Source organism: Fundulus heteroclitus, chromosome 9 (assembly GCF_011125445.2).
Source record: "Fundulus heteroclitus isolate FHET01 chromosome 9, MU-UCD_Fhet_4.1, whole genome shotgun sequence".
Classification (NCBI taxonomy): domain Eukaryota; kingdom Metazoa; phylum Chordata; class Actinopteri; order Cyprinodontiformes; family Fundulidae; genus Fundulus; species Fundulus heteroclitus.
In genome coordinates this window covers 35,083,180-35,097,402 of record NC_046369.1, presented here as the reverse complement: position 1 = coordinate 35,097,402, position 14,223 = coordinate 35,083,180, and the positions used below count along the sequence as shown (strand labels likewise).

At 41.7% G+C, this 14,223-nt stretch overlaps 1 protein-coding gene across 3 annotated transcripts in view; it reads left to right on the top strand.

Moving 5' to 3' along the window:
- The first annotated feature begins 2,045 nt into the window (after positions 1-2,045).
- farp2 (FERM, RhoGEF and pleckstrin domain protein 2) overlaps positions 2,046-14,223 on the top strand; it is a 44,867-nt gene continuing 32,689 nt past the window's right edge. For all 3 annotated transcript variants that reach the window (XM_036141578.1, XM_036141577.1, XM_036141576.1), the window contains exons 1-3: positions 2,046-2,183; positions 4,231-4,453; positions 13,391-13,495. In XM_036141578.1, coding sequence (XP_035997471.1) covers positions 4,253-4,453; positions 13,391-13,495 — 306 coding nt within the window. In that variant the 5' untranslated portion in view covers positions 2,046-2,183; positions 4,231-4,252. The remainder of the gene's footprint in view (positions 2,184-4,230; positions 4,454-13,390; positions 13,496-14,223) is intronic.

The following is a 14,223-nucleotide window of genomic DNA, read 5'->3' as shown; positions in this document are numbered from 1 at the left end:
TTTCTTTTCAAACTATTTTATTCTGTTAATAACCTATCGTGTTAGCTGTAATATAATAATCCCAAATAGAAATAAATCCAGGGTATGTGTGCTTGAGCATCAGACCAAAAGAAAAATAAATTCAGTAGCAGTTTATTAATTATAACATATATGGAGCCACATTTATCATGCTCAGGGACCATAGCCTAAGAGAAACCGATACATTCAGGAGTCTAAAAATTTTTTTGCTTTTATCATTTGATACCAATTTCAAATTGTTCCGTCGTCCACGCAGACAACGTTACATAAGACCCAAGCATGCGCAGAACGCATTTGAAAATGGCAGGTCCCAATAGGCAATGTTCGCAATACCACTACCCAACACACGCCCGCGCATATCAAACATCAGCATTCCCCTGATCCCACAACGGACTTCATAGGAAACGACCAAGGAGGATACCAATGTTGAAAGAAAGCCCTGATAAAGCAAGACTGGAATTTGCCTAAATGTATCTTGACAAGCCACAAAGTTTCTGGGAGGTTTTCATTTAGACAGATGAGACAAAACTGGAGCTTTTTGGCAAGATATATCAGCTCTATGTTCACAGTCACAAAAATTAAGCATACCAGGAGAAGAACAATGTCCCTACTATGAAACATGGAGGAGGTTTGATTACGTTCTGCTTTGCTTCACCTGGAACGTGTCTTGAATCTGAGCAGGGTTCAATCAAATCTCAAGACTATCAAGGCATTCTGGAGATAAATTAGCTGGCCTAGTGTCCGACAGCTTGGTCTTCCAACAGGATAATGTCCCAAAAGATACAGTTAAAGGTATCCGAGAATGGCTAAGAGCAAAACATTGGATTATTCTGAACTGGCCTTCTATGAACCCTGATCTAAATCCTACTGAACATCTGAGGGAGGAGCTGAAACATGCAGTCTGGAGAAAGCACCCTTTAAACCTGAGACAGCTGGAGTAGTTTGCTCGCATGAAGCAGACCAAAACACCCGCTGACAGGTTCAGAAGTCGCATAAAACGCTTAAATGCATTGATTGCCTCAAAAGGATGTGCAACAAAATCTTAAGGTACAGATACCAAGAATTTAGTCCCGACCTGTTTCGTTTGTTTGTTTGTTTTTGTTTAAGAATCATTCTGTTGCAGCAAAAGCAATGTATGATTTTCACTGGTGGATTTTCACAGTAACCCCCAGTCTGGTTAAGTGGCTCCAACAGATACCTGGAGAAACATCAGAAATCTCAGTCCAGAACAGCGCAATCTTAAGAACGGCTAAGAACCCAAGAAGAACCCTCAAGCTCCCAGGCCTCTGGTGGAGGACCCGCACTTGAGTCACCCACCCTGCTCAGAAGTATGAGGGGTGAGAGAGCAGTTTCACTCTATCTATCTATCTATCTATCTATCTATCTATCTATCTATCTATCTATCTATATATATATATATATATATATATATATATATATATATATATATATATATATATATATATATTATTTTGCTATATACTATATAGTATTTTGTTTACATACAAATAAATTATACTGATTGCTTTAAATATACCATTAGGGGGCGCTCCATCACAGCGTGAGAAAAAACCCTTTGCCTTACTGTCAAATGTAATCTGTTTCAAATTAAAGACGTGGGTCTTGATTAAAAAAAAAACATTTATACATTTATATAAATAAAACGTGCATTAAAGTATGTATACTGACAGATAAATACATATTTAAATTGAATACCATATGCTAAACTAAGATAAGTACATGGTAGCTGTTTTGTGAGTCAAATCTATCGGCAGTGTAAAAAGTACACCGAAGAACAACCATTTTATTTTCTATCGGCGTCAACAATAGAGTAAGAATGCCTCGCCGCAGCCATAAATATTTCGAGAGTTTGTAACAGGCCCTCTGAGAAAATACAACACGTTTATTCAGGGGTATCGTTCTCCTCTTCATCTAAACACGAGCTATTTAAAGTTCAGGAAGGTAACTCTTCGTCCCACAGTCCACAAAGCCTCGGCCACATCTCAGCCAATGACAGGACGAACGCGACGCTTTCAGCCAATGACAGAGCAGTGTGTGTGTGCGAGAGCACACACAGCTTTAGGCGACGACGACCATGGACCGGAGCGCTGTCGCCCTCGTTGTTACAAACTTTTAACATTTTGTGTCATTTCCAGCGTGATAAGGTACGTGCAGAGCCGCCCTTTCATACTTTCCTTCCGTCGCGGTTAACTTTTATTGAGGAAAATTAACAGAAAGAGTAAACCCTGGCTGGGGTTGTGGACTTCGCCTCGCCACTCTTCGGTGTGGTTGTATTAAAGTATCAAACTTCTTCTCTAAAATATTGTTTTTGTTGCGTTTTTCTGCGCTGTTATGTTTTCACTCGCTCGCTTTGCAATTCAACAACAACATTCAAGTCTGCCTGACCTAGTTGTGGTCCTACACTCAGAATAAAAATAGAAAAATAAAGCCCCCACACCGTCTTAAGGTCGGGACGCCGTCGTTTTCCCCTCAGGCAGTGGCTCCTGCGGGGCTTTAATGACCTGCACCGCATCCCCGGCTGCGTGGAACCGTCTCACGTGCGTGTTGGCTCCGCCGGCTCATTTCGCCAATTCTTTCCTCGGGTGGTAACCATGCATTTAATCTCTGTGCACTTTTCTTAAACCGCTCCGTTTATTCATCCTTGCTCCTAAACGTTTTCGCGAATCATAGGGACAGGCAAGTCATACAAATGCTCCAATCTCAGGTATTTACTTGTGGTTTATTTTCCGGATATTTCCCGTTTTTCTGGTTCTGGTCCTCGTTTCGGTATCGAGGGCCAAAACCTGTTAGTTGTTAAATAAATATTTTCGTCAAATATTGATTTTAGATAAAACTGATTACTTACATACATTAAGTAGGCATATATACAAATGTTTCAGTGTTTCAATAGTGTCATGAATACATTAAATATAATTGTCAAAAGAATATAGAATTAGGAAATACTTTCTTTTTTAAAATCAAATTCATAGTTCTGTGTTAGAGCATATCATCAGTTTATTTTATCTGTTAGCCTTGCAGATTAATGTCAGTGGAGGGTCTAACTCTGCTATAGATAAGGGATTGGCCTGCAGTTGAGTGGTTGTGCTTGTTAACCAATCAGGATCTATTTGATGAGCTGTTGTTGTTGTTGTTATCATGTTGGACTGTAGTACAGGAAGCTTGACATGGAGAGATGGTGAAGGAATTCTGCAGTATTTGGTCAGTCAAATTGTAATTATTGATCACAGTATTTAAAAGTGTGTCATCGTCATGTGTAAGGTGGCTGGGCTCATCATAAGAGACAGGGGGACAGTAGCTGCTCCTCCACATTGCCATTTCTTCTCTCCCCAGTTCCATGTGGTGGAACCAAATTCCTCTCGTGTGCCTAAACCCTAATGTATCCATTTAGTTTTCTTTGCAATTAAGTGTTTCCATAATTAATGGAAATACTTGGAGAAATACACAACCATGCTCTGATTTCACATGCGATTTAATCAAATTGTATATTCTTAAACAAAAACGTTGTGTTACACATAGTGTTTAGCGCATAGTTTAAGTTTATTTTATGGCTGATCCCATTTGGGACCCTTAACTCTTATGAAATACGAATAGTTAATGGCAGATTGTGACGACAACTTTGCTTACAGTACAGTATTAGATGATCATAGAAAACAACTTTAAATCGTCAGTTGCCAAAAGCTGGCTTAAAACCATCTTCTTGGTGCGTATGACACGCTCTGCGGTAGATAGCAGTTATTTTATACCAGAAGAAGTCGGGTACAAAACAGCGCAATCTTACAAAGGGACAAAATCACCTGCTTCCAGAACGAACCTTTTGAACCTCTGACCTCTGACCCTGCTCTAAGCGACCTCACATGGCTACATTTCTCTGTAGCAGCTTAGGAGTGGGGTATAAAAAAACGCTTTAAAATATCTGCTGTCAAACCAGACCTGTATGAAACATATGTGGCAGATTGGTCTTTTACTTAACCTTGAAAGTCCGGTTGAACGACTAAAATGTGTGTTGTGTCTAAACTGCTTTACACTGTTGTGCAACCGAAAGACGCAAAAACCGGAGCAAAGCGAGTCTTCTGTATGAGCCAAACACAAACATTCAGCGTTCCATCCCAAGTTCTGCTTGAAAAAGGTTTAGGCCTCCTCTCTTTCTTTTCATGTTTGCATTAATTTCTTATTTCTTTTGTGTTTTCGCAGGAGTTAGCGGCTCGGAGGAATAATGGGGGAAATAGAGGGTTCATACCGGGTTCTGCAGACCCCCGGCACAAGGCTGGGAGCCCAGTTCAACCCTGGTATCAGCACCCTGGAGCCTGGCCAGAGCCTCAGTGGCAACAGGGTCAGCGGGAGCAAAAGCCACGGGCGAGGTCTCCAAATCCGTGTGCAGGGGCTGGACGACTCCCAGGAGTTCTTTGACGTAGACGTGAGTCTCAGCCGTTGTTACGCCGGGGTCATCATTGCCATCTCCTCGCCCTGTTTTATTTACTCTGAGATAAGCCCGCTGTTTGTTCCACCGCAGGGTGCTTGTCTTGGTTACCCTGCTCGCGTGTGGCTTTGGGTTGGTGACAGCTGCCACATGGCTTTGGTGCTAAAATCCCCTTCTCTTAAGGCTTCTTATTGCCTCCAGCTTTGTGTCCCTGTCCTGGGCACTTTTTGGTTTCTTGGCATTCATTTCTGCTTCGTTTTCAGACGCTAGTGAAGAACCTTTCTATTTTAATCTAAAACCAGTCAGCAGTTGTCTTTTTTTTTCCCCCCACTTGTTTTATTGATTGAGTTTTACAGACTTAAACAACGTTCTCTTGCTTTCCTGTTGCGACTCGGCAGTTTGCAGCAGGGGTAATTCAGCGGACAAATAGGAAGCAATAAGGAAGCCACTATATCAGCACTTGTTTCCTGTCCTTTCCTGCAGTGAGAATGCTATCAGAGTGGAGCCAGCCGAAAGGATTAAATACTCGATCCAATGGCTGATTTATGGAGAAGTGCAACGCTGACGCTGGCAGCTGCTAGTTGTGTTAGAAACCACGGCGTATTTATTCCTGTCTCCAGGTGTCCGAAACCCTCATGTAGCCACAACAATAACTGTTCCCAGCAGATGAAGTTTGGGAGCGCCGCTGAGACGGACGTTTCTAATCTTATGCACCATCTGCTGCTTCAAAGTCTGACGCTAATGGACTGCGACAGATTTAAGTTTGACTTGTCAGAAAATGGCTCAGTGTGCAGTTCATTCCGCAGAAAATTAACCTCTAAAGACTTTTTTTTTTGCACTGAGTCACTTGTGTTTGACCTGATGAGAACGATGTAGCTCTGCCAACAGTGTTGATAGGAAGGTGGCAGGCAGAAATGCATAGCTGCAGAGGAAGAGGGGGAAAAAAAGGGGGGTGGGGGGGGACGGTCTTGTTGTCAAGCAGACTGCAGTTTGGCAAGAACAAGATGGCTCTCTGAGAGGCTCTGTTGTTCATCAGCATTGCCTCATATGTCTGTTCATTCATTCTGACGAGCCGTGGGCTGGTGAGAGAGTAGTTACATCTCTACTGAAAGGCTGCACAGCACTAGTTTTATTTAGTAAAAAGTTGGTGCCGCATTCATATAGCGCCTTGCAAAAGTATTCAAGCTTTCTTACATTTTGTTACGCCACAACTACAGATCTGTGTGTTTTATTGGGGTTTTATGTGATGGACCAACACAAAACAGGACACTGAAAAGACTGACATCCGTTTGCATTCTCCCCCTTTACTCTGATACTGCGAGAATGAGAGCAACCATGAAGCCTTTCCTTGTTGTCCACTTCACAATTATTGGGTCCTTTTTATATATACTTAAAATCCCAATACAATGCAGTGAAGCCTGGGGTGATAACGTGACAGAATGTTGATGATAAGGTGAGGACGTATAAATACAAGGCGCTGTGGGTATCCGCTGTATTGATCTACCATTCCCTGCTGCTGTCACTGTTCTTTTATTCAAAGGAAGATCGCAGGCAAATGTAGATAGAAAACTACAGTGAGCAACGTTTGGTCTAGGTTGAGCTTTTATGCAACAGGTTTCACTAACTTTAGGACGTTAGTTGCTCAATTACCAAAATGCCCTTTACTGTTGATTAATCTGCTGCTATTGTTTAACTCTAAATATGCAATTACGGTCAATAATCACAGAAAGCAAACCTTCCCCTGTTCTTTTAGTTCTTTCTTTTTTTGTCACTTGTGATGATCAAGAACAGTAGGAACTCATATGAGAGAATATTTGTGCCTATGGCCAACAAAGTCAACCAAATCAGATAAGAGAGCGTTGCTCTTTGATCTGTTGGCCTTTATCACAGTTACCTGCCGTCGTCAGCTGACATTTGCTTGCATAGCTCCTGTCCACAGGCCCCGCCCACAGCCAGCACAGGAGAAAGCTCAGCCTTGTGGTTTCTGGACAGTGAAGGAAGGCCTATCAGGGCAAGGAAACACAGGCTTCTTTTATCCAGCACAGCCAGCCCCTTCTCTGGCCTTAACTTCTAGCTCACAAACTTGCAAAAAAGGGGAAAAAAAGGCCAGGGGGTGGGTTGTAAAACCCCAGCAGTGTGAAAATGCACGCTGGAGGGAGGGAACCAGCTTTGCTTTAGTGTTGGCAAACAAGCTCCTAAATGGCAAAGAATGACAACAAAGTAGGTAGAAAGAAAGGGGAGCAGAAGTAAGGGCCAGTGTCCCGTGTTGGGAAAGAGAACTCACGAACACGACAGAGTCTGAGCTGTGGATGTGGGGGAGGGGGCTCACACGGCAGCGCAGCGTTGCTGAAAGTTCGGCCCAGGAATTTCAACCCCTTTGTTGATGTTGAGCTCACATTTGGGTTCTTCTGTCACAGCCACGATATTTCTTATTCAAGTGCATGGTTTTTCTTGCTTTTTAATTGTTTAATTATTCTTGCATAGCTGTAAGGTGGTGAACCACAAATGCTGGCCAGAACAACAAACGGAGGGTTGTCTTTCTAGCGTTTTACTATGAAGTTTTCCATCCCCATCTGGAAAAGTATAGAATTTGATTTCACCGTCGACTGACTAAAAGTTTGAGCTTTTCTTCCCCTTGTGTCCTTCCTTCCCTCCTTTCATACTAGGAGTGGTGGCCTAGTGGTTAGCAAGCCAGGCATTTGCATCTTGGAGAGGCCCCAAAGGTCGGCGGTTCAAAACTCAGTCTGTCACACTGGGTCCCTGAGCAAGACTTTTGACCACAGATTGCTCCCTGTGCGCCGCTCAGTGTGGCAGCACACTGCTCCCTAAGGGATGGGTTAAACACAGTGATAAACTTCTCCTCTGCAGGACTATAACGGGAAATATTCATTTTTCATTTGATTTATTTGCTTTATGGTATTCTTCCTTGCGTCTATTCTTTCATCCTTTATCATCTCCTATCCTTTTGTTTTTCCTTTTTTCCATACTTCCTGACTTTTCATGCCTCTTTTCTATCGTCCCTGTGGCCTTCCTTCATTGTGTCGTCCTCCCTTCCCTCTGTTGTCTGTCCTTCTGTTGAACTTCTGTTTCAATCACATACGTAAAATATTACCATTGATTTTAATTTTTCTTCTTGTTGTTAATACAACCACTGTGTCTGCAGAAAAGCTTTTTATTCATCTACATAAAATCCACTGTTGTTCTTCTTTTACGCTGAATTGCAGTTTTCAGCCAAACATCTTTCTCCGCATCACTGGCAGTAACTAGCTTAAAGAATCAGAAGACCTTTTTTATCACCCTGTTGGGCCAAGAAACCAGTTGTAACTTCATTAAGATGGCCTAAACTGAAACACCGGACCAAAGCGACACTCAAAATAACTGCACAGATAGACCTTTCTTTTACTTAACAACAACAACAACAAAAAAAAAAATGTCGAAACTATGACACTTCAAATAGAAATCTTTCTGGAAGCATCACTGGGCGTCATGAGATGAAGCAGAGGAAGCTATGAGCTGTTGCTGGAGTTGGGGTCAAAATTAAAAATAATAGAGGCATAATTTGTGATGCTTTTTTCATACAGCTCTGGTGTGTTTTGCTTAAGGGTTGCGTTTGGCCATTCACACACACAATTCAAAAATTCACATAGAAATCCCTTGGTGCCTGAACATGATTGTTTTCCACCCTGACTACCCCGATCTGTGTCTGGTGAACAAGTCAGAAATCCAATTTTTTTTCCCATCAATGTGAGCCCACACAGTAGAGCTAACAGGTTACAGCTACAACACAACTCGTTAGTGTGGAATATGTTACAGCGAGAGTACTCATTATTAGTTTGGGATTTCCTCATCAGTGAAGTGTTTAAAAAAATCAAGTGAATGAAAGCACAAAATGTGTAGAAAAAACTGTTCTTTAGGAGAGATAACTGTTGATTCTGGCTGCCAATTTAGTGCCACGTCAGTAGCTACGTTTACATGAACAAAAGTAATCAGAATAAAGGGCTGATCGGAATAAAAATGTGTCATGTAAACAAGCCAATTGGAATATTGTGATAGAATTAAGCTTAGTTGGAATGAAATGGTATTCCTGCATATAAACGCTTGTCAGGAATCGGTATCAAGCTAATTCTGAATGTGGCAAACTGACGTGTGTGCCCATGCGCGCCCGACGTAAATGTAACGTATTACTGCGTTGTTGAATGGTGGAAATGCGTCAGGAAGCAAAACTCTCGAGGTTCCCAATAAACCTTTCTATTCTAAAAATTAAAAGGGCTCAAAATTATTATTTATTCAGTAATGACTCAACCATAATTAGAACCTCATCAAGTCTAAACAAACTCGTATAATACTGTTTTGTTTGCTATTTTTATGTTTAGTAAGTACAGAAGTTCTTTAGTGTTTTTTTGGGGGGATATTTGACAACTTTGCATATCAGAGTCGTTCTGTTCTGAGCAAAGCCAGGTCCATATCAACACACATTATGATCGGATTAATTGATTATGTGCCCATATAAACGGTACAATCCGATTTTCATTTTTGATCCGAATACATTTAAATGCGACCGTGAAATTTTGTGCATGTAAACATAGCCGGTGTGTGCTAACAGCAGGTAAACCTGCGTTGTACATTCAGACAGAATTATTTTCACAAGACGTTTCTCCAGAGAAGCCGATTGCTCAGACCAGAAACCTTCTGTAGCTAGCTCCATTGCTTATAATGGAGGGCAGCTAGTGTCTACTCCATACGTCACACCTGCTTACCAACTGACCTCAGTGGCCACTTTCTTCAGTAGCTCAAAGAGTTAATAGCGGTGAGTCAGCTTCAAAGACCCCCCCCCCCCCCCCCGCCCCCATTGGGTATCTGCATTCGCATAACAATGAAAATGCCCTCTAAAATCTGCAAGGTTGCCTGTTGTGCAGTAACTATCAGCTCACACACACACTTCAAAGGTGCCAAGATGCCTATTCAGTCCCATCCCCACCCAGGTTTTCACAACGACCCTGATTTGCAACAAAGTTTTATAAACGGCAGGGATGTTGAAATGGCTTGAGTCAGAAATGTGAGCAGAAGGTCACCTGTAAACAACCTGATCATCCTGATTATCGGCCAACACTGTTTATCTGGCAGCAAGTCCTGTCTGAAGGTGTGTTCTGTTGTCACCCCCCCCCCCCCCCACACACCCACACACACACACACACACACTCACACAAACACAGCAGTGATTCAGTAGAACAAAGCTGGATTTATGTAGAGAAAAGCAGCAAAAGATCGTTGAAATCATCTTCACATACTTGTGGCCACTGGTGTGCAGAGCTTTAAAGTGCATATCGGCAGAGAGCTGTTGTAGAGCTAAGCTGAAAAGTGGTGTGTGTCCCACTGAGCTAAATGCAAGCCCCAACACACCCCTGCTGCCCGTGGGAGAATCTGGGATAAAACCATGCTTAACCTGTTAGACAAGATTCACAGTTCACCTGTTTTCTTTCCATCAATGAGAAACACATTCTTCCCCCACATATTGATGATTTGAAAACAACTACTTGTACCCATCTAACAACACCAAACGGCACACCACACGCAGAGGATTTCTCCCAGAGAAACATCTGTTTGTCATAATCCCTTCGACTTTCGAAGCTTGATTAGGTGACCCGGTGACATGGTGACACTGCAGTCCATGTACCACAAGCTGGGTGTGAACAGCACATGGTCTGACCCGTATACCGCTGCTGTCTGAGCTTTAAATGCTGGCTGGGCTTTGACAAAGCAACCCAGCAATTTTATGACTCATTGGTGGCTACCCCCAAAGTATCTTGGTAAACTTAAATGAAGTTTGGGTAATAAAGTTTTATCTAAAAATAGCTCATTCAAAATCTCAAGTTATAATTCAAGATTTTCTTACTTTTTTTAATGTTTAAGATTCAAATGATCACAGGTAAATATTTGAAGAATTGGCTTATTCTCTTTCACAGATGGTATAGTTTAGCTTTCAAAATATTAGACAAAAGTTGAAAAGGGGCCCAGGAGTTTATCTGGTTTTACGCTCTGTTGATTTGGAGCTTTGCAACTCAAGATAAGGGCTTTTTAAGATGTTAATTTCCTTGTGTGGAGTGCTCCTTGTTCTGCTGCTTGCCCGGAGATCTCACTATTGAGAACTTGTTATCAATAATGTTATAGTTGTTATCAAATCCACTCTGGTCTTATTTCTTTCTACTGAGGCCTTCCTCTTCTTCTCTTAAACATGAACACGGTTTGTTTCTTGGGCCACGTTTAAAGTATACAGTGAGCGCAGCAGAGCTACATTGAATGGCTAATGCTGAAGCTAACATAACTGCTAAGCTAACCGGATACATAAACACTAGAAGTGCGCATGCACAGCCAGCAAGCAGAAACTAACAAAGAACGAGCAGTCATACTGGCGTTATGTGAGCGCGTCAGAATGGTTGGCATGTGGGACAACCAATGGATGAGGTGATATCCCCAGAACAGGAGGGACAGAGGAGAGTTAGACCAGGACCAGAACTATGACAAGTCCCTGTTCCTCAGTGCGTAGAGCAGTGATTGGTTAGTTTTTACAGGCCTGTAGCTCCCACAGAGATTGTTTTATTTTCTTTCTGTTTTTTTAAACCTCCTCTTTCTGAATACATGTATTGACTACTTTCAGGATGGAACCCAGTATAATAAGTGTTTCTGAACAGGACTACCAACTATAGCTTTAAGGTTGTACTTTTTACAGCAAAATTTTATAAAATCACATGGTCCTCTAATATTGTACATGCAACATCTGAATAAAAAGAAGCAATTTGTAGGAAAACTAAAAGGACTGTTAACGCCTCAAGTCAGCGTCAGGTTAGTAGGATGTTGTGATGTTAAAATGCACTAAATAACCGATTATTACCAAATCTGCACTTCCCTGGAAAAGTAGAGGTTTAGGAAGTTGTTAGGAGCATTCAGGTGTGTTGCCATGATGGGAGAAACTCAAAACATCAGCAGCGATCCTGGAGAACCACTAACTGCTTCCTATCAGTGCTTGGTGTGTTTAAGGTCATCTCCAAACATCTGAATTCCTCTCTGTTATGCCCTTTGAGCCTGTTGAGCTTATTCCCAGGTGCAGAACAATAATGCAGTTAAAGTTGTTTATCAGACACGATCCTGATATCAGCTGAATAATCTGCTCTGTCACAGGCTGAATGAACTGCAGACATGCCTCTGCGATCACCTCTTGTTTAGCCCCCCCAACCCACATTGGTGGGCTTCCTCCGGCTTAATTTATGAACGCCTCACTGATGCTGAAAATAACTTGAGTCAGTAGCAGCATCCGGATGGAAGAGTGTTGTCCCTGGAACCTGGTAGGAAGGTGCTTTCACTGATCAGAAAAATATTTTTTTTAATCAATTATTTGAATTTCTGACTCCTGTCACCTGTCAGTGGCCATAAAGCTGAAACTGGCCAGATTCATGTCGCTCGTTATTTTATGGTGCTGGTCTGGCACTGGAACTGCTACGGTGGCAAAGAGCCTCCCAAAGAATGGTATCAGCTTTCCTTCATAGCTGCTATTAAGGTTTTATGAAAACATCATCTCAGTCTGATCTCATTGTCTCTCCTGTCGGGGTTGTAATTTAAACATTCCTGCTCAGGGTTAAGGAGTGTTGCACAGAAAGGGGCCCCCAAAGCCAACACTGACTAGCTTTGTCATGAATCTAACTCTAAGGAAGCCACTGTCTCTGATTTGCTCCCGTGTTGTTTATGACCAAAGAACCTTCTTAAGTTAAGAGTATATGGGCACTATGTTGGTCTCTACTTTGCCTTTGAATTCAAGTGCCACCTTTTCAGATGTTACCTTTTTTGTTTTCAATGCTGGAGTTTTCCACCCTCACTTTAAGTGATAATGGAATTTCTTGTGCACATCATCAAATGGATGCAAGAAAGACACGCATTAGCTGATCTAATGTGAGTGGAGAAATTGGTTTTGATAAGTAAAGCCTAATAAAGAAGTCCATCTGCTGAGAGCTTAGTGTATGTTGCACTGAGTTTACATTGGAAAGGCAGCCAAAGTGACACCTCTCATCTCGCCCCTATTCTTCACATTAGTCCACTGTTTTCATTCCAAATACTTGCTGATGTTGCCTGGAATGTGTGTTTGGCCACTGCTCAAAGGCAAACCAAAGCATTTAAACACATTAGCTTTTGTTCTCTGTTTAGATCAGCTGTAATCAGACACATGTACTGATGTTTTCTGTGCATTTCACCTGCAGTTTATAGGTTTTCTGAATGCAGAACATGCGACTGTATCAAAGGAATGAAAAGAGCATCTACAGTAAAGCCCTTGGCTGGACTCTCTTACTTTAGCCGATGCAGTGCAGTTCTTTTTATAAGGCTTTTAAAAATACTATTTTACATTACTACCAGATGTTTTAGGCTATAATTTTCTCAGAAAGTCACAGCCCGGGTTTCCAAACCTCAAGTGCAATGTGCTCTTAGTACATAGTAATTAGTTCTTCGTTTAGTGAAAACAAACCCCAGAGCACTGAGAAGGTAAACCTCTGCAGATTTCCTGCCTGGGACTTTTGCTCCACTTTGCTCAGGCAGCAGTGCAACGCAGAACACATCTTTGTATTTTACCAGCTCGTTGTCAACATCAAGGAAGCTATTTGAATCAACAGACGGAGCATGCAAACTCATAAAACACAAGCAAGTGAATTGTTTGCAGATGTTAGATGTTTTCTGCACCAAAAACAGAAATTACCCAACGCTCAGCTACACTACTGAGGATTCTTCCTGTGGATCAGTTATGTCCTGTTTAAATATCGCTTCACACAAACCATTATTATAAATGTTGTTTTTAATGCTAGTTAAAGAGGCAACACAAAAGGATATTAAAAGTCTTTGTTGGCGTGCAGATGAAAGGAATGCCTCAGTCTGTTTTTCTTTTCTTTCCTTCAGCCAAAGTCTCTCGGACAGACCCTGCTCTCTGAGGTTTTCCACCGAGGTAACCTCATCGAAAGCGATTACTTTGGCCTCGAGTTTCAGAACATGCAGATGACCTGGGTATGTACTCGGCAGTGATATCTTTCATTTTTGGTTTGAAGCAGACAAACTGTGCAATTGCAATGCCTTGCAAATAGATTCCTACCCCCTTCACATTTTGTCATGTTACAACCACAAATGTCAACGTATTTTCCCTCTGGTGTGAACCTCTGTATGAAATCCAGTGCAACTAATTGCCTGAGACATCACTAAATGTGAAGCAGATTCCACACCCATGTCTAATATAAATTCTGTAGAAATCCAGTTGTTCTGTGACTGCGTCGTAGGTTTGTACAAGAACATTAGTGAATAAACAGCATCAGGTATTGCTTTAGGTTGTAAAGCAATATGCAGAGATCGACCAATGCAGGTAAGGCTGATTATTCTGACATCAGCCTAACCAATACCTGATATGCAATGCCGATTTTTGGGGGGCTGATTCTTGAGGCTGATATTGTTTTTTTTCTCTCTATTTACATGATATAAATGACCCAATGATAACAGATGTTACACAAGTCTCAAAACCTGCATTTCAACCAATTAATTATACCAACTAATATTATGAATCAGCTTCAGACTGCAGTTTGAAAGGTACACAAAAAAAAAACATGTGGCGCAACTATTATGGCAGCGCTTTGCTAGCATTTTATGAACGTTTCACAGCGAGAAGCTAAAGGTACAGGTACAGCTAAATTAGACAGTTATAACTACATTAAAAGTTGAAAACGTACCTTCTGTTGTTGGCACCC